The sequence below is a fragment of the Anomaloglossus baeobatrachus genome, chromosome 8, assembly GCF_048569485.1.
Source record: "Anomaloglossus baeobatrachus isolate aAnoBae1 chromosome 8, aAnoBae1.hap1, whole genome shotgun sequence".
Lineage (NCBI taxonomy): Eukaryota > Metazoa > Chordata > Amphibia > Anura > Aromobatidae > Anomaloglossus > Anomaloglossus baeobatrachus.
In genome coordinates, this window is record NC_134360.1 from 73,531,584 (window position 1) to 73,557,657 (window position 26,074).

The 26,074-nt window shown below is 50.2% G+C and overlaps 1 protein-coding gene across 1 annotated transcript in view; it reads right to left on the bottom strand.

Annotated features, from left to right (window-relative positions):
• Window positions 1-26,074, bottom strand: part of NOL8 (nucleolar protein 8) — a 135,871-nt gene that overhangs the window by 81,778 nt on the left and 28,019 nt on the right. The window contains exons 6-7 of the mRNA XM_075321792.1: window positions 12,931-12,999; window positions 7,176-8,960 (exon numbers count right to left, since the gene is read on the bottom strand). Coding sequence (XP_075177907.1) covers window positions 7,176-8,960; window positions 12,931-12,999 — 1,854 coding nt within the window. The remainder of the gene's footprint in view (window positions 1-7,175; window positions 8,961-12,930; window positions 13,000-26,074) is intronic.

Consider the following 26,074-nt stretch of genomic DNA (forward strand, 5'->3'; position numbering starts at 1 on the left):
CTTGGACCCGCTTTTCTTCAAACTCTTTCCAAAAATCAAAAATCAGATGAGAATGCATGTGTGGATGTGTGCCTCCTGAACACAAAGCATTGAACTGGCTATATTTGGTTATCCAGGGGGTGTATATGCTCAGAGGGAGGAGCTACACTTTTTAGTGTAGTACTTTGTGTGTCCTCCGGAGGCAGAAGCTATACACCCATGGTCTGGGTCTCCCATAGGAACGATGAAGAAATTCATCAATCTGCAGTATACAAATCTGCTTTTTACAATACCAGCAAAAGCTATGAGATTTCAGACATCCCAAACACAGACACACACTTGATTTGTTTTTTCCTGACAAATGGAAAACTGCTGTGTTTTTGGAAGAAGTAGTGTGTCAATTCGTTCAGTGTTTTTGCTTGAAAGCAATGAGAAAAGGCAAAAACGCAGCTGGGTTTTTTTTTTGCTGCTTTTGGAGGTGAAAAAAGAGAATTTTGTTACTTACCGTAAATTCTTTTTCTTATAGTTCCGTATTGGGAACTATAAGTGTAGCTCCTCCCTCCGAGCATATACACCCCCTGGATGACCAAATCTAGCCAGTTTAGTGCAAAAGCTGAAGGAGAATAGCCACCCACAAGTAGAACAGAGCAAGAGCCGGAACAACCGGAGACTCTGTCCACGACAACAGCCGGTGAGAACACGCGGAACAAGAAAAAATTGCCAACAGACAACAGGGAGGGTGCTGGGTCTCCCAATACGGAACTATAAGAAAAAGAATTTACGGTAAGTAAACAAAATTCTCTTTTTCTTTATCGTTCCTTTGGGAGACCCAGACCATGGGACGTTCCAAAGCAGTCCGTGGGTGGGAAATAAACAGAATAAACTAAGAAGAAGGCAGAACCTAACTTCACCAATGGGCGACAGCCGCCTGAAGGATGCGTCTGCCCAAGCTCGCATCTGCCGAAGCATGAGCATGCACTTGGTAGTGCTTCGAAAAGGTATGCAGGCTAGTCCAAGTGGCAGCCTGACAGACTTGTTGAGCCGTAGCCTGGTGCCTAAAAGCCCAAGAGGCACCGACAGCTCTGGTCAAATGTGCCTTGATCCCCAGCGGGGGAGGCACCTGAGTACTCTGGTAGGCGTCCGAAATGGTCGATCTAATCCAACGGGCTAAGGTCGGCTTAGAAGCAGAGAGACCCTTGCGCCGACCTGTGGTTAGCACAAAAAGAGAAGTGCATCGCCTAAGTGCAGCGGTGCGAGACACATAGATCCGGAGAGCACGCACCAGATCCAGAGTATGCAGCGCTTTTTCAAAACGATGAACAGGAGCCGGACAAAAGGAAGGTAGGGTAATGTCCTGGTTAAGGTGGAAAGGAGAAACCACCTTAGGGAGAAAGTCCGGAGTCGGACGGAGAACCACCTTGTCTTGATGAAAAACCAAAAAAGGTGACTCCGAAGAGAGCGCAGCCAAATCAGAGACTCTCCTGAGGGAAGTAATGGCCACCAGAAAGGCCACTTTCTGTGAAAGACGATACAAGGAAACTTCCCTAAGAGGCTCAACGGGGGGTTTCTGCAAAACCGTGAGAACCAAATTAAGGTCCCAGGGATCCAAGGGCCGCCGGTAAGGTGGAATGATGCGAGACGCGCCCTGCATGAAGGTGCGGACCTGAGCCAGCCGAGCGAGACGCCGCTGGAACAGAACAGACAGAGCTGAGACTTGTCCCTTGAGAGAGTTGAGGGACAGACCTAGCTGCAGACCGGACTGTAGAAAAGACAGAAGGGTCGGCAAGGAGAAAGGCCAAGGAGGATGGCCGGTAGAGCGAAACCAGGATAGGAAAATTCCTGTGATAGATCTTAGCGGAGGAAGACTTACGGGCCCGAGTCATAGTGGAGATGACTTCAGGAGGAATACCAGAAGCCGTCAAAATCCAGGACTCAAAAGCCACGCCGTCATTTTGAAAGCCGCAGAATTCAGGCGGAAAAACAGACCTTGCGAGAGAAGGTCTGGACGGTCCGGGAGATGCCACGGCATCTCTACGGACAGATGGAGCAGGTCTGGATACCAAGCTCGCCTGGGCCAGTCCGGTGCAATGAGGATGACTCGACGGCCCTCCATTCTGATCTTGCGCAGGACTCTGGGCAAGAGAGCTAGAGGGGGAAACACGTAGGACAGACGAAACTGGGACCAGTCTTGAACCAGAGCGTCCGCGGCGAATGCCTGAGGATCGTGGGAGCGAGCCACGTCAACAGGAACTTTGTTGTTGTGACGGGATGCCATTAGGTCCACGTCCAGAGTGCCCCATTTGCGGCAAATTGACTGAAACACTGCCGGGTGCAGGGACCACTCGCCACCGTCCACGGTTTGACGGCTGAGATAATCTGCCTCCCAGTTTTCCACGCCTGGGATGTGGACTGCGGATATGGTGGACTTGGAGTCCTCCACCCATTGAAGTATGCGTTGTACCTCCAACATTGCCAGGCGGCTGCGTGTCCCGCCTTGGTGATTGATGTAGGCAACCGCTGTCGCGTTGTCTGACTGGACTCGGATGTGCTTGCCCACCAACAGGTGGTGAAAAGCTAGAAGAGCTAGAAGCACGGCTCTGGTTTCCAGCACATTGATTGAAAGGGCTGACTCGGACGGAGTCCAAGTGCCCTGCGCTCTGTGGTGGAGACATACCGCTCCCCAGCCGGATAGACTGGCATCCGTGGTGAGGATCACCCAGGACGGGGCCAGGAAGGAGCGCCCCTGGGACAGAGAGAGGGGCCGAAGCCACCACTGAAGAGAGCTCCTGGTCTGTGGCGACAGAGCCACTAGCCTGTGTAAGGAGGAAGGCCGCTTGCCCCAACAGTGGAGAATGTCCAGCTGCAGGGGGCGCAGATGGAACTGGGCAAAGGTGACAGCTTCCATTGACGCCACCATTTGACCCAGCACCTGCATCAGACGCCTGAGGGTATAACGGCGGGGCCTCAGCAGAGAGCGCACTGCCAGTTGGAGGGACTGCTGTTTGACTAAGGGCAACTTCACAAGTGCCGGCAAAGTCTCGAACTGCATCCCTAGGTACGTGAGACTCTGGGTCGGAGTCAGAGTGGATTTGGGAAGATTGACAAGCCACCCGAATTGGGCTAGAGTGGAGAGAGTGAGCGAGACACTCCGCTGACAGTCTGCGCTGGATGAAGCCTTGACTAGAAGGTCGTCCAGGTAAGGGATCACTGCCAACCCCTGTAGGTGCAGAACCGCAATCACTGCAGCCATGACCATGGTGAATACCCGAGGGGCCGTGGCCAACCCGAAGGGGAGAGCCACAAATTGGAAATGATCTTCTCCGATTGCAAAACGTAACCAACACTGGTGTGAGACTGCAATTGGCACATGCAGATAGGCATCTCTGATGTCGATGGACGCCAGGAAATCCCCTTGGGTCATTGAGGCAATGAGTGATCGCAGAGACTCCATGCGAAAGTGCCGCACCTGAACATGCTTGTTGAGAAGCTTGAGATCCAGGATGGGCCGGAAAGTACCGTCCTTTTTGGGGACTAGGAAGAGATTTGAGTAGAAACCTCTGAACCGTTCCCGGGCGGGCACCGATACAATTACTCCGTTGGCCTGCAAGGATGCCACGGCCTGTGAGAAGGCGGCGGCCTTGGAGCAGGGGGGGGGGTTGAGAGAAAAAATCTGTTTGGCGGACTGGAAGAAAATTCTATCCTGTAGCCGTGGGAGATGATATCTCTCACCCACTGATCGGAGACGTGTTGAAACCAAGCATCGCCAAAGTGGGAGAGCCTGCCACCGACTAAGGACGTTGCTGGAGCGGGCAGATAGTCACGAGGAGGCTGCCTTAGTGGCAGCACCTCCTGCCGTCTTCTGTGGACGCGCTTTTGGGCGCCAGTTGGATTTCTGGTCCTTGGCTGAGTTAGTGGACGAGGGCGAAGGCTTAGAGGACGACCAGTTGGAGGAATGAAAGGAGCGAAACCTCGACTGATTCCTACCCTGGGCAGGTTTCCTGGCTTTGGTCTGTGGCATGGAAGTACTCTTCCCGCCAGTAGCTTCCTTAATAATTTCATCCAGCTGTTCTCCGAACAGCCGGGACCCAGCAAAAGGGAGCCCAGCAAGGTACTTCTTAGAAGAAGCATCTGCCTTCCACTCTCGAAGCCACAAGATCCTGCGGATAGCGAGTGAATTAGCCTAAGCCACCGCAGTGCGGTGAGAAGCCTCCAGCATGGCATAGGATGAAAAAGCTGAAGCTTGGGAAGTCAAGGCAACCATTTTGGGCATAGATTCCCTGGAGAGGGAATGCATCTCCTCTAGAGAAGCAGATATGGCTTTGAGAGCCCACACTGCTGCAAAAGTCGGGGAAAACTAGGCCCCCGCAGCTTCATATACGGATTTGGCCAGAAGGTCAATCTGGCGGTCAGTGGAATCCTTAAGTGAGGTGCCATCAGCCACCGACACAACAGTCCGGGCTGAGAGCCTAGACACCGGGGGGTCTACCTTTGGGAACTGAGCCCACTCCTTGACCACCTCAGGTGGGAAGGGAAAACTGTCATCAGAACCACGCTTCGGGAAGTGTTTGTCAGGACAGGCCCTGGGCTTGGACACAGCGGCCTGAAAACTGGAGTGGTTAAAGAACACACTCTTTGCCCTCTTAGGCGAGGTAAACTGGTGCTTTTCTGCCAGAGAGGGTTGCTCCTCTGATACTGTCGGATTAAGATCCAGAACAGAATTAATGGAAGCAATCAAGTCACTACGATCTGAGTCACTTTCGGACAGGTCAATGGGGTACATGGAGTTAGCCTCCGAGCCCCCTGTAAAGGTATCCTCCTCATCCTGCGAGTCCGCTCTTGAATCAGAGCCGCGGGAGGAGGAGGGAGAGGGAACCCTACATCTCTTCTTAGGAGGACGGGGTCTGGGACCTGATGATGAATCCTCTGTGAGCTCCGGTCCTGAGAGAGCCCTAGCAGCAGAGGGGGGCTGTGAGGGGGGGCTGATGCATATTCAGCAAAGTCCTGGACAGAAGTCCCATGGACTCAGCAAAAGACTGGGAGATAGACCTAGAAAAGGATTCTACCCACTCCAGGCTGTGGCACCGCCAAGGTAGAGCAGGCATCACAATGTGGATAGGTGCTCGGTTCAGGCAGCAGGAGCTTACATGCAGCGCATACAGAGTAAAGCTTTGGAGCCTTGCTCCTCGTGTGAGACATGCTGCTGGAGTGGGGGCTCTGCCAGAGAATGAACCCCAGAGAGTATATGCAGAGGTCCACAACCAGAGCCGGTTGTGGCTTACCAGACCGCTGTGCTGTGCAGAGCGGTGTTGTGTGCCCTCCAGATCCCGAAGCCCGGACCCCCAAACACAGCACCTCAGCAGGGATGCAGAACGCAGACCAACGCTGAGAGAACTCTGAGAAAATGGCCGCCGGAGCGAAGAGAGGGGGCGGGACTTGCATGAAGAGCGGGATCTGGAGAGCCATAGAGACCTACAGGGGAGGAGACACGCACAGCAGTGGGGAGTGTCCCTCCCCTGTGCAGAACAGCCGCCGGGAGGAGCCGCGCTGTCCCGCTGCATGACTGACATGCTAGGGCAGTGAAACGAAACTAGGCCTCCGGCGAAGACGGGGCCTAAATTTGAGCGGCGAGGCCGACGCGCAGGCACCAACGGCGCGGTCTCGGGCGACAGCTAGAGAACCCGCCGGAAATGTCAGAAAATACAATAAGCACACTCTCCCCCAACAATAAAGCACAGGGACCCCCAAATATAAACGTCTCAGGTACTTAGCTGCTGAGACGCAGGGCCATGTCCCTGGGGATGAGTGCTCCGGTCCAGCAGGGTCCTGAAGGGCTGCGGATGGAGACCGGTCTCCTGCCAGGCATGGAGACCGTGCTGGCTCCCACTTCAAGCCAGAGCCCAGGAGGGATGGTGAAGGAGCACGGCATGTAAGGCTCCAGCCTAGGAAATGAACCTTACAACACCGCCGACACAGTGGGGTGATAAGGGACATGCCGGGGGTCCAGACGTGGACCCACAGTTCTTCAAACTCATTCCAAAAGGGAAAAATCATATGAGAATGCATGTGTGGATGTATGCCTCCTGAACACAAAGCGATAAACTGGCTGGGTCTGCTCACCAGGGGGTGTATAAGCTCAGAGGGAGGAGCTACACTTTTTAGTGTAGTACTTTGTGTGTCCTCCGGAGGCAGAAGCTATACACCCATGGTCTGGGTCTCCCAAAGGAACGATAAAGAAAACTACCTTGATTTATGCATGTACTGTAGACAAAAGACACCAAAAAAGAAAAAAAAATAAATCAGCAAAACCTTTTTGCAAATAGCTTTTTTACTGCCAAGAGATCAGGTGTTGCTACAGAAAAAAAATAAAAACAGCAAAAAAGCAACATGTGAACATACCCTAATATATGCACAACAGAAATTTAGGTTAAGGCTTGTAAACTCCTATAACTTATGGCGTTATTGTAACAGGTTAATCTAAGATGACGAGCTGCTCAGTCTACAATCCTTAAAAAGGGAACCTGTCACCAGATTTGGGGCCTATAAGCTGCGGCCACCACCAGTGGGCTCTTATATACAGCATTCCAGAATAGAGTGTATAAGAGCCCAGGCTGCTGTGTAGAACGTAAAAATCACTTTAGAATACTCATTGAACGGGCGGTGAGGTAGAGTTGTGTCAGATGGGTGTCTCAGTCATCCGGTGTCGGTGCCTCCTCTTTCGGCCATCTTTGTCGTCCTTCTTCTGAAGCCGGTGTGCATGACGCGTCCTACGTCATACACACTCGCTAGCAGTGATGTCCTGCGCAAACGCACTTTGACCCAACGTGAGCAGGGCAGATCAAAGTATCATAGTGCACATGCGCGGGATCGGCGAGTGTATGACGTAGGACGCGTCATGCACACAGGCTTTAGAAGGAGGACGAAGATGACCGAAAGAGGAAGCACCGGCACCGGAGACTCCCATATGGCCCAACTCCACCGCAGTGACCATTTAAGTGAGTATTTTAAAGTCATTTTTACATTCTACACAGCGGCCTGGGTTCTTATATACAGCGTGTTAGAATGCTGTATATAAGAGCCCACTGGTGGTGGCAGCAGCTTATAGGCCACAAATCTGGTGACAGGTTTCAGTTAATGGACAGTATGGACGGCTTTAGTTCTATCACTATGTGTGACAACATTTCCAAGAATTTGCTCACCAGTTTCAGCAGAGCTCCTTGAATAGCCTGCTTCTGCTGCTCCCGTTCTTTTCTCCTTTCTTCCATTGCTGCGAGCCGCTTTTGATTATCCTGAAGCTGTTTAGCTCTTGCATTAGGTTGCCCCTCAGAGCTGCTCCTCGGGGTCAATTTTGGCTTAGCAAGTGGAGATGTGGAAGAACTAGACTCCTCATCACTGCTGGACTCCTCACTGCTGCTACTTCTGCAGCTGCTACTACTACTTCCATCACTTTTCCGGTGGGCATCGGATGAGGCATTCTTGTCTGTTTTAGGTTGTCTTTCATCATGGTTTTTGGACTCTTGTTGTCCTTTAACTTCACTAAACGAACCATTTACATTTGTCTCATTGACGACAGCCTCGTATGACTTTGCAGAAGACCCAGGAGCTTCCGTCTTAACAGATACAAACAATGACGACATCAGTGATCCCAGCCCTTTAAACGCTGGCGGCAGGTTCGGAGGATTTTTTTTCTTTTTTTGTTTTGATTCATCATTTGAGCTATCATCCTCTTCTAAGATAGAAGCCACAATATCCTCCGGGTTGATACCTTTTTTTCTCTTTAGATTTCCATTACGAGCGGTGTCCATTGTTGATGTCCACGTTTCAGTCTCTGCATCTTCACCTTCACTGGTGACGTCTGAATCATCGTTCGAAGAAAATTTTGAACCTTTTTTCTCTGGAGCGTTTACTTTCTTGATTGACAGATCTTGCTTCGCAGCTCCAATTTCTGCTGAGCTTTGCTCAATATTACAGTTACCTGGTCCTACATATCTAGCAAGGGAAGCTTTGGATTTTTTGTCCTTTGTTGTTTGACTGTTATTCAACTCCTTCTGATCCCCTACAATACCACTCTGCACACATTTTGCTCTACCTATAACAGTATCGGTATCTGCAGAGTCGTATTCCTGGTCGGAACGGTCATTTTCATCCGTTTCCTCACGATCAGACTCCTCGGCTTTTTTGGCAAGTGCCTCCAGGTCTTTTATGGACAGATCCAGTCGGTAGCAGTTCTGCATCATGGACTTGTATTCTTCATCTGAACAGGAATCACCGCTGTCATCGGTGCCGTTACTCCAATCGTCGTCTTCGCTCCGGCTATCTTTTTGGCTCTCGTGAAAATTTGTGGAAACCACCTCACTTTCTTGTTTCCCAAGATAATTGGACTTTTCACACTTACTATTACTGCAATTCTGGCTGGTCCTTGCAACCGTGATGATTTCATCAGTGTCAGCAGAGTCATACCCATTGTCATCTTTAGTGATACTATTGTCTAGCCTGTGTTTTCCAATTTCTTCTGCCCAATGAGTTTTGTACTTGGGTGTGAAAGTGTCATCCACAACCTCTATATAAGCGTCTTCATCGTGTCTTCCACCGACTGTCTCCATTTTTTCTCTTTCAATAATCGTTTTAAGTTCTTCTTCAGAGTCGTAGTCATCAGACATACTGTTAATGCATTTGTTCCCCATATAACCATGACTCTTATCCCCTTTATGTTTAGACTCTACAGAGTCTGTGGCTTTTTGGAAAGTGTTCTGAGGGGTTCTGATACTGCTCTTGCTTTCTTCAGTCTTCCATGTATAAGAATTGACTCTGCTCTTCTTTACTGGACTCTTAAAATCTGGAAATTCTCCTCTGCGTTTCTTGCTTATGTCATCATCGCCACCGTCCAGGTGCCACGTCAGCTGAGCCACAGGCGTCAGCTCCAGTGAAATGCTCTCCAGTTTTTTTACATTATGGCAATACTTTGAGGGGTCATATTTTATGATGTTCACTGGAGTCAAGGAAAACTACTTGTACCATATGAAAACCAGAAATCAGTACACGTCATGACTATATCATTATATACTGCAAAAAACAAAGTTTTCCCAGTTCTGGAAAACCCCTGTCCCCCGACTGCAAACTGAAGAGGCTCCCGCTCGTTATCCATTATTGCCTAGAGCGCTAATGTCACACCTAATTAGTGAGCTCAATAGCTCCATCCGACCCGATCAACTCACAGATCGGCTGCAGCACAGCGGATGTGACATCAGCACTGCAGACAATAACAGTCTGTTAAAAGCAGCAAGCTATAAATGGACCTGGGGAGGGTGAGTAAAGCACCGTTTTGTTGTTAAACTGCGGCCGGGGGACTCCCTTTACAATTATAACGAAATACGACATTGTGATTGTGGAATATGGTGGGTTGTGTATCATTTTGTGTAGGTTTGTATTTTAGGCGTGGTGCTTTGTCCATTCTATGTATTATTTGTCCTGTCTGCAGTGTATCTTTCCCTAGGTCTGGGGAAGGGGGCCTAGAATCCACCAAAACTCTGTTTACCTGGGGTTTACCTGGGGATTATTCAGTCTGTCGGAGAAGAGAGAAGCAGGAAGATTCATCCTCTGTGGGAGAAGCTGAGGCTCCCCAGAGAGACCTGGACATTTATCACTTACTGGACTGTACCGTGTTTCTGGACTATCGTTACCCTCTGTGTGGTGGATTATTGTATGGACTGTCTGATTTTGCTTGGAATAAATGTTCTTTGGATTGTTCAATCATCTCTCACTCTGTTAATTGTGTGAAAGGGGAGAAGGACCTCATGACAGACATGATAAAAGGATATGAGTCTAGTCATTTTCATCATATGATACATAGTTTTGTGAGAAAAGAGTCAGTATATGCATAAACATCTGCTCTTCCTGGGATACTCGGTCCAGTAGGCAGCCCCATCAGTGACTGACTGCTTTCTATATATGAACTCTTATATAAGAAAGGCTGTCAGACAGTGTGCGACAGCCATATTTGTATGTAATCATTGATCGGAGGACCTACTGGACCGAAAATCCCAGAAAGAGCAGAGGTTTAAATGATGAACTGAATCGTTTTCCACAAAACGATCACTGCATATCCACATATTGCCTGCAGATTAACCCCCCTTCACAAGTCCGTTTTTTCCAGTACGCGTGGCATCCATACGTGTGACCACATGTACCTAATATAACCTATGGTGCTGCTCACACGTCCATGTTAACATACGAACTGCACATGGGTCCATGAGAACCGCATGGAGACAGGTCCGTTTTTTTCCAACAGCAAGGATACCAAACCCCAATACAAGTCTATGGGTCCATGAAAAATACATAAAGCACACAGATGGCGTCCATGTGCTGTATGTGTTTAACATTGAAAGTATAGTAGCAGCTTTGTCCTTTCCTTTTCTATATTCATACTGGAGAAAACCTACACAAGTATGGGTTGATTAAAAATAAACACGGATGGTCAAAAAGGAGAGAGTGTCACACGTTCACGTTCACGAATCAGTCTAACGTGGAAAAGACACGTTAACGAAAAAAAAAAATTATACAAGAAAAGACAACTTGAAAAAGGCACAAATTGAAGAATTTGTTGCAAAACAAGTGACTAATGTTACAGGTAACTACAAAAACACATACAGATGCACTCTAAAATGCTAACAATGAATAAGGGAACGCTGGTATTGCATTACTGCTAAAAGAATATTTCAAAACAGAGATATTTAGCCTCTGTAATTGCCAATGCATGTGAGCCAGTTTGGACACAGCCTGGTTTGATAGCTGGATCCTTTCTGCCCAGACATGTAGGTTTTTAACCCAGATAGAGGCATTTCAAGTTAGGTTCCCAGTATGTAGAGATAGATCTTGTCGTGTTTACCAGGCTCACATGCATTTGCCAATACATAAGCTAAATATCTCTTTTTTTCCAAATATTCCTATAGTAGTAATGCAATACTAGAGTTCCCTTATTCATTGTTAGCATTCTAGAGTGCAGCTGTATGTATTTTGGAGTTATGTGTTTTCAGCTGGCACATGTTCACACCGGTTGGATGTGCGGGTCAGTCCTTTTGATATATTTGTAATTTTACAGATATTCACCCCAAAAAAACCCAAAAACTTGGAAACGCAATGATGAATTGGGACCTTAGTTTATAAAACAGGCTAAACAAAAGCAGACAGTGTCTGTATTGTAGCTTCTAGAAATAGTGAGAAACTTGTCAATCAAGTTTCATTCCAAAGACAATACCTAAGGGGACCAGGGGGCGCTCATTGTGAGGGGAAGAAAGGTGATTACAACAGCTAAATAGGAAAGGGTTCTTTACAGTTAGAGCAGTCAGACTGTGGAATGCCCTACCACAAGAGGTAGTAATGGCAGATATAGATTTCTTCAGTACACACAACATTGTCTGCTATAAATGATTTAGTGACAAAAATATGAAGCGAAAAATACGGTATACAAGACGCACTTTTGTTCCCCAAAATTTTGGGGGAAGTAGGGGGTGCGTGGTGTAATATATACACACACACAGACACACACACACACAGACACACACACACACAGACACACACACACACAGACACACACACACACACACACAGACACAGACACACACACAGACACACACACAGACACACACACAGACACACACACAGACACACACACAGACACACACACAGACACACACACAGACACACACACAGACACACACACAGACACACACACAGACACACACACAGACACAGTCCAGGGGAGGTGGGGGCAGCTCTGGAGCGCTGCTGGGGGCTGGTGAAATCTGCGGGAGGCAGCGTTGAATCTGCTCCCACTCATAAAATATGCACTGCCGCTGTCCATCACCGTGGTGCTGAAACCGCACCGCGGTGATGGCCTGGGGCAGCGGCGCATATTATATCTGCCTGTGCCCCCCTTTGATGGCACATGCCTCCCCTGTGTTAGATATGGCCCCCATGCTGCTGCCCATAGTAAAATAAAACACTCTTTACTCACCTCCTCCAGCGCTGATCTCCCGGTCTCTCTGCTGCCGCTGTGATCATGAGCGCAGAGATGATATCACTCTGCTGTGCCGATCACATGACCGGCACCAAGAACCAGGAAATGCAGCAGCTCAGCAGCACGGAGGGAGACACGAGGGAGGAAAGAGTGTTTTATTTTACTAAGGGCAGCAGCATGGGGGCGATATCTAACACAGGGGGAGGTGTGCCATCCATAGGGGTCCATATCTAACACAGGGGGGAGGTGTGCCATCCATAGGGGTCCATATCAAACACAGGGGGAGGTGTGCCATCCATAGGGGTCCATATATATCACACGGGGAGGTGTGCCATCCATAGGGGTCCATATATAACACAGGGGGGTAGGTGCCAGCCAATAGGGGACGTGTGCCATCACTGGTGGGGCTATATTCAATATAAGGGGGCCAAATCCAGATTAAGGGGGCTAATTTTAGGATGGGGGGCTATGAGGGACATATACCCTATATGATTTGTTAGATGGACGCTGGCATTATAAGACGGACACCATTTAACATTAAAAAAAAAAAATTCTCTTTTCCTTCACCAAATTTGGGGGTGCGTCTAATAAACAGGTGCGTCTTATAAAGCGAAAAATACGGTAATTGGTGGAGGAAGCGTGCAGTAGATGGACCGGGGGCTTTTTTCAAATGTAACCATGTTGAGCTGGATGCTTTAATATCTGTAGCAATGGAGCCTTTCTAGATTTTGTGGTTCGGTAGTACTAATCTCCCGACGGGTTCCCTTTAAATTTAGTTTACCTTTTCCACTGGAGGCTACTTTGAAGGATGTCAGGTCAGGTCTATATAGCTTTGTAGAATACCAGTTCTGTGGTCTAAAACACCCCTAAAAGTCACAGTCATTTGCTGACCTGAGAACAATTTCAGTAACAAATTGATACATTTTAGAAAAGGATATCTTGCTTTCTTTGTTCCCCTTTAAGTGCAGCACAGGCAGGACTCGTCCGTATTTGCTCACCACCCAGTTCTAAAAAGGAGCAAAAATATATAATATTAAATCAGAAATCCATCTCACACCTAATCTTCTGGTAGTTGTTTTTTTTTTTAAACTTCTTAAGCATCGCGGTACAAAACCCAGCCGCTTCAGACATCTTCTAAATAAACCAGTCATAAGTACGCACGCGGATGAGATTGGTTCTACAACGCAGATCTGAGAACAGATGTCAGGCAAAAGAACTGCAGCAATGAGATACACCAGAGCAATCTCGCTGCTTTGCTCACGTTAAATACTGGCGTCGGCGTAGTAAATTCCGTTTGTTATAAAACCTGTGACCGAAACGTACATTACGCAGTCTTTAATACCTAAAAGGGAAACTGTGCTGCAAACATAAAGATCCAAAATCAGTCTCCCTAATGTTACCTGCATGGCTTTCTCAGCATTAGCGCAAGTATATTTGGGCAACTGGATTAGCAATAATGACAAGAACAATCAATTTCTTAAAACTAATTGAGATCCAGCGATGCCAATCTCATAAAACAAAAGAAGAGACTGAGCTTGATTTTCCCTAAGGCTTATATCCACCTTTCCTGCCTCAGCTGCGAGTCAAAGAGAGGATCCTGGACAGTGGATCCCACTGGAGGATTAGCAGGGGACATGATCCTCTTATGGAGTTCACACCACAGATCATGTCAGTACAGGGTGTCGATAGTATGAGCTAATAGTGCGGAGCCTGGCGTCAAGATACAGCCACTGTTGACCTTCATAAAGACCCACCTGGGCTGATCCTTTTAAAGGGAACCTATTAGGTCCAATATGCACCCAGACCCACGAGCCGTTCTGGGTGCATATTGCTAATCCCTGTCTAACCGTCCCTGTATACACTAGCATCGATAAAGAGATCTTTAGAAAAAGTATTACTAAAGATCTTTTACCGTATGCTAATGAGTGAGGGCACTATTTCCCCAGCCAGTTACCCCCATTTGCATGTTAGTATGCCCCTGTGGGTGCGCCAACATGCTAATGAATGTGCAGCGTCACAGGATGATCTCACTCAACTCTCCGCTGCCATCGCGTCCGATGGGGGATTTCAGCTCAGTGCACATGACCCCAGAGTTTGGGTCATGTGCACGGCTTCAGTTTGAAGCCAGGATGCGTACACCCAGCTTCATAGTGCGCATGACAGAGTCTCCGGGGTCCTGTGCACTGAGCAGAAATCCAGTGTCGGACCCGATGGCAGCGGAGAGGTGAGATCATCCTGTGACGCTGCGTATTCATCAGCATGATAACACGCCCAGAGGGGCCAACAGGAGTGTACTAACATGCTAATGGGGGCGACTAGCCAGGGACCTAACGCCCAGGTGGCTAGTGCCCTCACTCACTAGCATACGATAAAAGATCTTTAGAAATACTTTTTCTAAAGATCTCTTTATCTATGCTAGTGTATACAGGGACGGTTAGGCAGGGATTAGCAATATGCACCCAGAACTGCTCATGGTTCTGGGTGCATATTGGACCTGACAGGTTCCCTTTAAGGTGATCTAACCCTAAAAGAGGAGCCAACGTAAAAAACGTTGGCCACATAATGCATCTCAGCTATCGGAGACCGTTTAACCCCTTAACGACCCATGACGTACTGGGTACGTCATGGATCGTGTGCCGGTAAGCCCCGCCCCCTGCCGCCGGCAGGCGGCGATCCGCGCACATATCAGCTGTTATCAACAGCTGACGTGTGTGCCTGCTAGCCGCGGGTGGAATCGCTTCCACCCGCGGCCATTAACCCCTTACATTTCGCTGCCAAAATCTTGGCAGCGATATGTATATGGGCGCCGCCATGACAGTCACTTACCCCGCCCCCGCCGGAAGTCACGTGACATGATCACGTGACTTTCGGCGGTTGCCATGGTAGCACAGGGTCATGTGATGACGCCTGTAGCTAACATGACTCACTTCCTCTCAATGCCGGAATACAGCCGGCATTGAAAGTAAAGCAGCAAATCTGCAGTTCTCAGCTCTGTAGCTGAGATCTGCAGATAGTGCAAAGCGATCGGATTGCTGATCGCTATAGCCCCCTAGGGGGACTATAAAAAAAAAAAAAAAAAAAAAAAAAGTTTTAAAAAATTAAAAAAAAATAAAAAAACCTAAAGTTCAAATCACCCCCCTTTCACCCCATTGAAAATTATAGGGTTAAAAAAAAAAAAAATACACACATTTGGTATCGCCACGTTCAGAAATGCCCGATCTATCAAAATATAAAATCAATGAATCTGATCAGTAAACGGCGTAGCGGCAAAAAAATTCCAAACGCCAATATTACGTTTTTTGGTCGCCGCAAATTTTGCGCAAAATGTAATAACAGGCGATCAAAACGTAGCATCTGCGCAAAAATGGTACCATTAAAAACGTCAGGTCGAGACGCAAAAAATAAGCCATCACTGAGCCTCAGATCCTGAAAAATGAGAACGCTACGGGTTTTGTAAAATGGCGCAAAACGTGCGCCACATTTTTTGGACAAGCTTGTGAATTTTTTTAACCCCTTAGATACAAGTAAACCTATACATGTTTGGTGTCTACAAACTCGCACCGACCTGAGGCATCACATAGATACCTCAGTTTTACCATATAGTGAACACAGTGAATAAAATATCCCAAAAACTATTGTACGATCACACTTTTTTTGCAATTTTTCCGCACTTGGAATTATTTTGCCATTTTCCAGTACACTATATGGTAAAACTTATGGTTTCATTTAAAAGTACAACTTGTCCCGCAAAAAAACAAGCCCTTACATGGAAAGATTGACGGAAAAGAAGGGAATTTTGTTTACTTACCGTAAATTCCTTTTCTTCTAGCTCTAATTGGGAGACCCAGACAATTGGGTGTATAGGCTATGCCTCCGGAGGCCGCACAAAGTATTACACTAAAAGTGTAAAGCCCCTCCCCTTCTGCCTATACACCCCCCGTGCTCCCACGGGCTCCTCAGTTTTGGTGCAAAAGCAAGAAGGAGGAAAAAGAATTATAAACTGGTTTAAAGTAACTTCAATCCGAAGGAATATCGGAGAACTGAAACCATTCAACATGAACAACATGTGTACACAAAAAAACAGGGGCGGGTGCTGGGTCTCCCAATTAGAGCTAGAAGAAAAGGAATTTACGGTAAGTAAACAAAATTCCCTTCTTCTTTGTCGCTCTATTGGGAGACCCAGACAATTGGGACGTCCAAAAGCAGTCCCTGGGTGGGTAAAATAATACCTCGTAAGAGAGCCGTAAAAACGGCCTCTTCCTACAGGTGGGCAACCGCCGCCTGAAGGACTCGTCTACCTAGGCTGGCATCCGCCGAAGCATAGGTATGCATCTGATAGTGCTTCGTGAAAGTGTGCAGGCTCGACCAGGTAGCCGCCTGACACACCTGCTGAGCCATAGCCTGGTGCCTCAAAGCCCAGGACGCGCCCACGGCTCTGGTAGAATGGGCCTTCAGCCCTGAGGGAACCGGAAGCCCAGCCGAACGGTAAGCTTCGATAATTGGCTCCTTGATCCACCGAGCCAGGGTTGATTTGGAAGCCTGTGACCCTTTACGCTGGCCAGCGACAAGGACAAAGAGTGCATCCGAGCGGCGCAGGGGCGCCGTACGAGAAATGTAGAGTCTGAGTGCTCTCACCAGATCTAACAAGTGCAAATCCTTTTCACATTGGTGAACTGGATGAGGACAAAAAGAAGGTAAGGAGATATCCTGATTGAGATGAAAAGGGGATACCACCTTAGGGAGAAATTCCGGAACCGGACGCAGAACCACCTTGTCCTGGTGAAACACCAGGAAGGGAGCTTTGCATGACAGTGCAGCTAGCTCAGACACTCTGCGAAGTGAAGTGACTGCTACTAGAAAAACCACTTTCTGCGAAAGGCGTGAGAGAGAAATATCTCTCATTGGCTCGAATGGTGGTTTCTGAAGAACCATCAGCACCCTGTTCAGATCCCAGGGTTCTAACGGCCGCTTGTAAGGAGGAACGATGTGACGAACCCCCTGCAGGAACGTGCGTACCTGTGGAAGTCTGGCTAGGCGCTTCTGGAAACAACACAGAGAGCGCTGAGACTTGTCCCTTAAGGGAGCCGAGCGACAAACCCTTTTCCAGTCCAGATTGAAGGAAGGACAGAAAAGTGGGCAAGGCCAAAGGCCAGGGAGAAAAACCCCCATCATGACAGGAAAATTTTCCACGTCCTGTGGTAGATCTTGGCGGACGTTGGTTTCCTAGCCTGTCTCATAGTGGCAATGACCTCTTGAGATAATCCTGAAGACGCTAAGATCCAGGACTCAATGGCCACAGTGTCAGGTTGAGGGCCGCAGAATTCAAATGGAAAAACGGCCCTTGAGACAGCAAGTCTGGTCGGTCTGGTAGTGCCCACGTTTGGCCGACCGTGAGATGCCACAGATCCGGGTACCACGACCTCCTCGGCCAGTCTGGAGTGACGAGGATGGCGCGGCGGCAGTCGGCCCTGATCGTGCGTAACACTCTGGGCAACAGTGCCAGCGGAGGAAACACATAAGAGAGTTGAAACTGCGACCAATCCCGAACTAAGGCGTCTGCCGCCAGAGCTGTGATCGTGAGATCGTGCCATGAGTGCCGTGACCTTGTTGTTGTGCCGGGACGCCATTAGGTCGACTTCCGGCCTCCCCCAGCGGCAACAGATCTCCTGAAACACGTCCGGGTGAAGGGACCATTCCCCTGCGTCCATGCCCTGGCGACTGAGAAAGTCTGCTTCCCAGTTTTCGACGCCCGGGATGTGAACTGCGGAGATGGTGGAGGCCGTGGCTTCCACCCACATCAAAATCCGCCGGACTTCCTGGAAGGCTTGCCGACTGCGTGTTCCGCCTTGGTGGTTGATGTAAGCCACCACTGTGGAGTTGTCCGACTGAATTCGGATCTGCTTGCCTTCCAGCCACTGCTGGAACACTTTTAGGGCAAGATACACTGCCCTGATCTCCAGAACATTGATCTGAAGCGAGGACTCTTGCTGAGTCCACGTACACTGAGCCCTGTGGCGGAGAAAGACTGCTCCCCACCCTGACAGACTCGCGTCCGTCGTGACCACCTCCCAGGATGGGGGTAGGAAGGATTTCCCATGCGATAAAGAAGTGGGAAGAAAGCCACCCCCGAAGGGAAGCTTTGGTTAGGATGTCCCAATGAAGAGGACGCAGGTGAAACTGCGCGAAAGGGACTGCCTCCATTGCTGCCACCATCTTCCCCAGGAAGTGCATGAGGCCCCTCAAGGTGTGTGCCTGACCTTGAAGGAGAGATTGCACCCCTTTCTGTAGTGAACGCTGCTTGATCAGCGGAAGCTTCACTATCGCTGATAGGGTATGAAACTCCATGCCAAGATATGTCAGCGACTGGGCTGGTGTCAGATTTGACTTTGGAAAATTGATGATCCACCCGAAACTCTGGAGAGCCTCCAGAGAAGCGTCGGGGCTGTGTTGGCATGCCTCTTGAGAGGGTGCCTTGATCAGCAGATCGTCCAAGTAAGGGATCACCGAGTGACCCTGAGAGTGGAGGACCGCTACTACGGGAGCCCTAACTTTGGTGAAAACCCGTGGGGCTGTAGCCAGGCCGAACTGCAGTGCCACGAACTGCAGGTGTTCGTCTCCTATGGTGAAGCGCAAGAAGCGTTGGTGCTCTGGAGCAACCGGTACGTGGAGATAAGCATCTTCGATATCGATCGATGCAAGGAAATCTCCTGGGGACATTGAGGCGATGACGGAGCGGAGGGATTCCATCCGGAACCACCTGGTCTTTACGTGTTTGTTGAGCAGTTACGGGTCCAGGACAGGACGGAAAGACCCGTCCTTCTTTGTAACCACAAACAGGTTGGTGGAAAAAACCTTGACCCTGTTGCTGAAGAGGAACAGGGACCACCACTCCTTCTGCCTTCAGAGTGCCCAGCGCCTGCAGAAGAGCCTTGGCTCGCTCGGGAGGCGGGGATGACCTGAAGAATCGAGTCGGGGGACGAGAGGCGAACTCTAACTTGTAACCGTGAGACAGAATGTCTCTCTCCCAACGGTCTTTTACCCTTGGCAGCCAGGTGTCGCAAAAGCGGGAGAGCCTGCCACCGACCGAGGATGCGGATTGAGGAGACCGAAAGCCATGAAGAAGCCGCTTTGGTAGCGGCACCTCCGGTGGTCTTTCAGGACGTGACTTAGACCGCCATGAATCGGAGTGCCCTTGATCTTTCTGAGGCCTTTTGGACGAGGAGAATTGGGACCTGCCCGCGCCCCGAAAGGACCGAAACCTCGACTGCCCCTTCCTCTGTTGGGGTATGTTCGGTTTGGGCTGGGGTAAGGATGTATCCTTTCCCTTGGATTGTTTGACGATTTCATCCAAACGTTCGCCAAACAATCGGTCGCCAGAAATTGGCAAACTGGTTAAGCGCTTTTTTGGAAGCAGAATCTGCCTTCCATTTCCGTAGCCACAAGGCCCTGTGGAGTACCACCGAATTGGCGGATGCAACCGCCGTACGGCTCGCAGAGACCAGGACAGCATTAATAGGGTAAGACGCAAATGCCGACGTCTGTGTGGTTGCGTCAATTTGCGCTTGACCTGCTGATAGCTTGTAGCACCCATACGGCTGCAAATGCTGGGGCAAAAGAAGCGCCGATAGCTTCATAGCTGGATTTCAACCAGAGCTCCATCTGCCTGTGAGTGGCATCTTTGAGTGAAGCCCCATCTTCCACTGCAAGTATGGATCTAGCCGCCAGGCTAGGATCCACCTTGGGACACTGAGTCCAACCTTTGACCACGTCAGGGGAACAGGATAACGTGTATCCTTAAGGCGCTTAGAAAAAAAAAACGCTTATCAGGACAAGCATGGTGATTCTGGACTGCCTCTCTGAAATCAGAGTGGTCCAGAAACATGCTCAGTGTACGCTTGGGAAACCTGAAACGGAATTTCTCCTGCTGAGAAGCTGACTCCTCCACTGGAGGAACTGAGGGAGAAATATCCAGCATTTGATTGATGGACGCAATAAGATCGTTCAATATGGCGTCCCCGTCAGGCGTATCAAGATTGAGAGCGGCCTCAGAATCAGAATCCTGATCAACTGTCTCCGCTTCATCAACCAGAGGTTCCCCCGCTGAGACCCTGACCAATATGAAGATGTCGAGGGGATTTCCCAGCGAGCTCGCTTAGTCGGTCAGGGGCTGGGGTCTGTATCAGAGACCTCACTCTGGGATCTATGAGACACCACGGGGGTACCTTGCTGGTCCAACTGAGGGGGGCCAGGGAGCAATGATTCAACAGTGCCCCTGTGCTGAGATACCGGTCTGGATTGCTCAGTGGATCCTGCCGGTAGCGGGGTCGTACATGCGGCGCAGGCAGCATAGTAAGCCTGTGTTTGGCACTCCTGCCTTTTATGGGCGCCATGCTGTTGTCTTCCCTGAGCAACACAATATATATATCCAGAATCAACTGTGCACCATAAAGTGTAAAGTATATCTTATAAACATATAATTTAAAATTACACTCCTGCAGAAATGTGGCTAGCACCACAGATGCTGCATGCCCCCCGCTTAAAGCGGTTGTGAGGCCACCAGGGTCCCTGCCTGGGTCTGTCAGAATTTGTCCCCCTCTGCAGCGTTCAAGGAGCTGACAGGAATGTCCTGAGGAGAGGAGGGAGCCGTGGGCGTGACCCAGAAAGTGCGGGAGCTGGTGCCTGCACTGTGCACAGTGAGGGGAGTGGAGTATGCAAAGCATGCTCCAGCCCTCAGTGCTGCTCGTCCTGTGCAGCGTCCCGCCCTTCCCCTGCTTGTCAGGGCTGTGGGCGGGAGAAAGAAAGACTAGGCCGCAAAAAGCCGGGGACTCGAGTAATAAACGCGGCCGCCGTAAAAGCGCGGCCGCGTGGAAGTCCCCGGCGCACTACAAGTCCCAGCCGCGCCGCAGTGTTTCCCTGGCAGCGGCGGTTAGTGCGGCAGTCCCTATACATAAACACACTCAGCAGCGCTGAGTGTGTAATGGCACATATTAACCCGGTCAGCGCCGCGGTCCCCGGTGCACTAGCACACCCAGCAATGCTGGAGTGTTGCTGTGCTCGGTCCCCACGGGGACACAGAGTACCTCCAAGTAGCAGGGCCATGTCCCTGAACGATACCCGGCTCCTATCCATCAGGCTCCCAGGAGTTGTGGATGAAGCCCGGTCTCAGTGCCTGGAGACCGATAGGATCCCACTTCCACCAGAGCCCTGAGGGGGATGGGGAAGGAAAAACAGCATGTGGGCTCCAGCCTCCGTACCCGCAATGGATACCTCAACCTTACAACACCGCCGACAAGAGTGGGGTGAGAAGGGAGCATGCTGGGGGCCCTATATGGGCCCACTTTTCTTCCATCCGACATAGTCAGCAGCTGCTGCTGACCAATCTGTGGAGCTGTGCGTGCATGTCTGACCTCCTTCGCACAAAGCAAAAAACTGAGGAGCCCGTGGGAGCACGGGGGGTGTATAGGCAGAAGGGGAGGGGCTTTACACTTTTAGTGTAATACTTTGTGCGGCCTCCGGAGGCATAGCCTATACACCCAATTGTCTGGGTCTCCCAATAGAGCGACAAAGAAGAAGGGAATTTTGTTTACTTAACGTAAATTCCTTTTCTTCTAGCTCCAATTGGGAGACCCAGACAATTGGGTGTATAGCTACTGCCTCCGGAGGCCACACAAAGTATTACACTCAAAAGTGTAAAGCCCCTCCCCTTCTGCCTATACACCCTCCCGTGGGATCACGGGCTCCTCAGTTTTAGTGCAAAAGCAAGAAGGAGGAAAGCCAATAACAGGTTTAAAGACCAATTCAACCCGAAGAAACATCGGAGAACTGAAACCATTCAACATGAACAACACGTGTACCCGAAAAAACCAAAAATCCCTAAGAAAACAGGGCGGGTGCTGGGTCTCCCAATTGGAGCTAGAAGAAAAGGAATTTACGGTAAGTAAACAAAATTCCCTTCTTTGTCGCTCCTAATTGGGAGACCCAGACAATTGGGACGTCCAAAAGCAGTCCCTGGGTGGGTAAAAGAATACCTCGTGATAGGGCCGTCAAACAGCCCTGCCCTACAGGTGGGCAACCGCCGCCTGAAGGACTTGTCTACCTAGGCTGGCGTCCGCCGAAGCGTAGGTATGCACCTGATAATGCTTGGTAAAGGTGTGCAGACTCGACCAGGTAGCCGCCTGGCACACCTGCTGAGCCGTAGCCTGGTGCCGCAATGCCCAGGACGCACCCACGGCTCTGGTAGAATGGGCCTTCAGCCCTGAAGGAACCGGAAGCCCCGCAGAACGGTAGGCTTCAAGAATTGGTTCCTTGATCCACCGAGCCAGGGTGGATTTGGAAGCTTGCGACCCTTTACGCTGACCAGCGACAAGGACAAAGAGTGCATCCGAGCGGCGTAAGGGCGCCGTGCGGGAAATGTAGATCCTGAGTGCTCTGACCAGATCCAACAAATGCAAACCTTTCTCAAATTGATGAACTGGATGAGGACACAAGGAAGGTAATGTGATATCCTGATTGAGATGAAAGGGGGATACCACCTTAGGGAGAAACTCAGGAATCGGACGTAGAACCACCTTGTCCTGGTGAAACACCAGGAAGGGAGATTTGCATGACAGCGCCGCTAGCTCGCACACTCTCCGAAGAGACGTGACCGCTACTAGAAAGGCCACTTTCTGTGAAAGACGAGAAAAGGAAACATCCTTCATAGGCTCGAAAGGCGGCTTCTGGAGGGCAATTAGAACCTTGTTCAGATCCCAGGGCTCTAACGGCCGCTTGTAAGGAGGGACGATATGACAAACTCCTTGCAGGAACGTGCGTACCTGAGTAAGTCGTGCTAGGCGTTTCTGAAAAAATACAGATAGCGCTGAGACTTGTCCTTTAAGGGAACTGAGCGACAAACCTTTTTCCAACCCGGATTGCAGGAAGGAAAGAAAAGTAGGCAATTTAAAAGGCCAGGGAGAAACCCCCTGAGCAGCGCACCAAGATAAGAATATCGTCCACGTCCTGTGGTAGATCTTGGCGGAGGATGGTTTTCTAGCCTGTCTCATGGTGGAAATAACCTTTTGAGATAATCCTGAAGACGCTAGGATCCAGGACTCAATGGCCACACAGTCAGGTTCAGGGCCGCAGAATTCAGGTGGAAAAACGGCCCTTGAGATAGCAAGTCTGGTCGTTGTGGTAGTGCCCATGGTTGGCCTACCGTGAGGTGCCACAGATCTGGGTACCACGATCTCCTCGGCCAGTCTGGAGCGACGAGGATGGCACGACGGCAGTCGGCCCTGATCTTGCGCAGCACTCTGGGTAACAATGCCAGAGGTGGGAACACATAAGGTAGCCGGAATTGCGACCAATCTTGAACTAAGGCGTCTGCCGCCAGAGCTCGGTGATCGTGAGACCGTGCCATGAAAGCCGGGACCTTGTTGTTGTGCCGTGACGCCATCAGGTCGACGTCCGGCATCCCCCAGCGGCGACAGATCTCCTGAAACACGTCCGGGTGAAGGGACCATTCCCCTGCGTCCATACCCTGGCGACTGAGGAAGTCTGCTTCCCAGTTTTCCACGCCTGGGATGTGAACTGCGGATATGGTGGAAGCCGTGTCTTCCACCCACGTCAGAATCCGTCGGACTTCCTGGAAGGCTTGCCGACTGCGTGTTCCACCTTGGTGGTTGATGTACGCTACCGCTGTGGAGTTGTCCGACTGAATTCGGATCTGCTTGCCTTCCAGCCACTGCTGGAAGGCTTGTAGGGCAAGATACACTGCTCTGATTTCTAGAACATTGATCTGAAGGGTGGACTCTTCCTGAGTCCACGTACCTTGAGCCCTGTGGTGGAGAAACACTGCTCCCCACCCTGATAGACTCGCGTCTGTCGTGACTACCTCCCAGGATGGGGGTAGAAAGGACTTTCCTTTCGACAAAACGGTGGGAAGAAGCCACCACCGAAGAGATTCCTTGGCCGCCTGAGAAAGGGAGACGTCTCTGTCGAGGGACGTCGACTTCCCGTCCCATTGGCGGAGAATGTCCCATTGTAGTGGACGGAGATGAAACTGCGCGAAAGGGACTGCTTCCATTGCTGCTACCATCTTCCCTAGGAAGTGCATGAGGCGTCTCAAGGGGTGAGACTGGCCTTGAAGGAGAGATTGCACCCCTGTCTGTAGTGAACGCTGTTTGTCCAGCGGAAGCTTCACTATCGCTGAGAGAGTATGAAACTCCATGCCAAGGTATGTTAGCGATTGGGTCGGACTCAGATTTGACTTTGAAAAGTTGATGATCCACCCGAAACTCTGGAGAGTCTCCAGCGCAACGTTCAGGCTGTGTTGGCATGCCTCCTGAGAGGGTGCCTTGACAAGTAGATCGTCCAAATACGGGATCACAGAGTGACCTTGAGAGTGCAGGACTGCTACTACTGCTGCCATGACTTTGGTGAAGACACGTGGGGCTGTCGCCAGTCCGAAAGGCAGAGCTACGAACTGAAGGTGTTCGTCTCCTATAACAAAGCGTAGAAAACGCTGGTGCTCTGGAGCAATCGGCACGTGGAGATAAGCATCCTTGATGTCTATAGATGCTAGGAAATCTCCTTGAGACATTGAGGCGATGACGGAGCGAAGGGATTCCATTCGGAACCGCCTGGTTTTTACGTGCTTGTTGAGCAGTTTTAGATCCAGAACGGGACGGAATGACCCGTCCTTTTTTGGCACCACAAACAAGTTGGAGTAAAAACCGTGACCTTGTTCCTGAAGAGGAACGGGGGTCACCACTCCTTCCGCTTTTAGAGTGGACACCGCTAGCCGCAGAGCATCGGCTCGGTCGGGAGGTGGAGAAGTTCTGAAGAAGCGAGTTGGAGGACGAGAGCTGAACTCTATCCTGTACCCGTGAGACAGAATGTCTCTCACCCAACGGTCTGTGACCTGTGGCAGCCAAATGTCGCCAAAGCGGGAGAGCCTGCCACCGACCGAGGATGCGGAGAGAGGAGGCCGAAAGTCATGAGGAAGCCGCCTTGGTAGCGGGTCTTCCTGCTGTCTTTTTTGGGCGTGACTGAGTCCGCCAAGAATCTGAGCTCCTCTGATCCTTTTGAGTCCTTTTGGACGAGGAGAATTGGGACCTGCCTGAGCCTCGAAAGGACCGAAACCCCGACTGTCCTCTCCTCTGTTGGGGTTTATTTTGTCTGGGCTGAGGTAAAGATGAATCTTTACCCTTGGAGTGTTTAATGATTTCATCTAAACGCTCCCCAAACAGTCGGTCACGAGAAAATGGCAGACTGGTTAAACACTTTTTGGAAGCAGAATCTGCCTTCCATTCTCTTAACCACAAGGCTCTGCGTAAAACTACGGAGTTGGCGGACGCCACTGCCGTACGGCTCGTAGAGTCTAGGACAGCATTAATGGCGTAAGACGCAAATGCAGACATTTGATAGGTTAAGGGTGCCACCTGGGGAGCAGATGTACGTGTGACCGTGTCAATCTGTGCAAGACCAGCTGAAATAGCTTGGAGCGCCCATACGGCTGCGAATGCTGGAGCAAACGACGCGCCGATAGCTTCATAGATGGATTTCAACCAGAGCTCCATCTGCCTGTCAGTGGCATCTTTAAGTGCCGCCCCATCTTCCACTGCAACTAAGGATCTAGCTGCAAGCCTGGAGATCGGAGGATCCACCTTGGGACACTGGGTCCAGCCCTTGACCACGTCCGGGGGAAAAGGATAACGTGTATCCTTAAGCCGCTTGGAAAAACGCTTATCCGGATAAGCGTGATGTTTCTGGATTGCCTCTCTAAAGTCAGAGTGGTCCAGAAATACACTTAATTTACGCTTGGGATACCTGAAATGGAATTTCTCCTGCTGTGAAGCTGTCTCCTCCACATGAGGAGCAGGGGGAGAAATGTCCAACATTTTATTGATGGACGCTATAAGATCATTCACTATGGCGTCACCATCTGGTGTATCCAAATTGAGAGCGGTCTCAGGATCAGAATCCTGATCAGCTACCTCCGCCTCATCATACAGAGAGTCCTGCTGGGACCCTGACCAGTGTGATGAAGTCGAAGGCCGCTCATAGCGAGCTCGCTTCGGCTGTCTGGGACTGTCGTCCGTG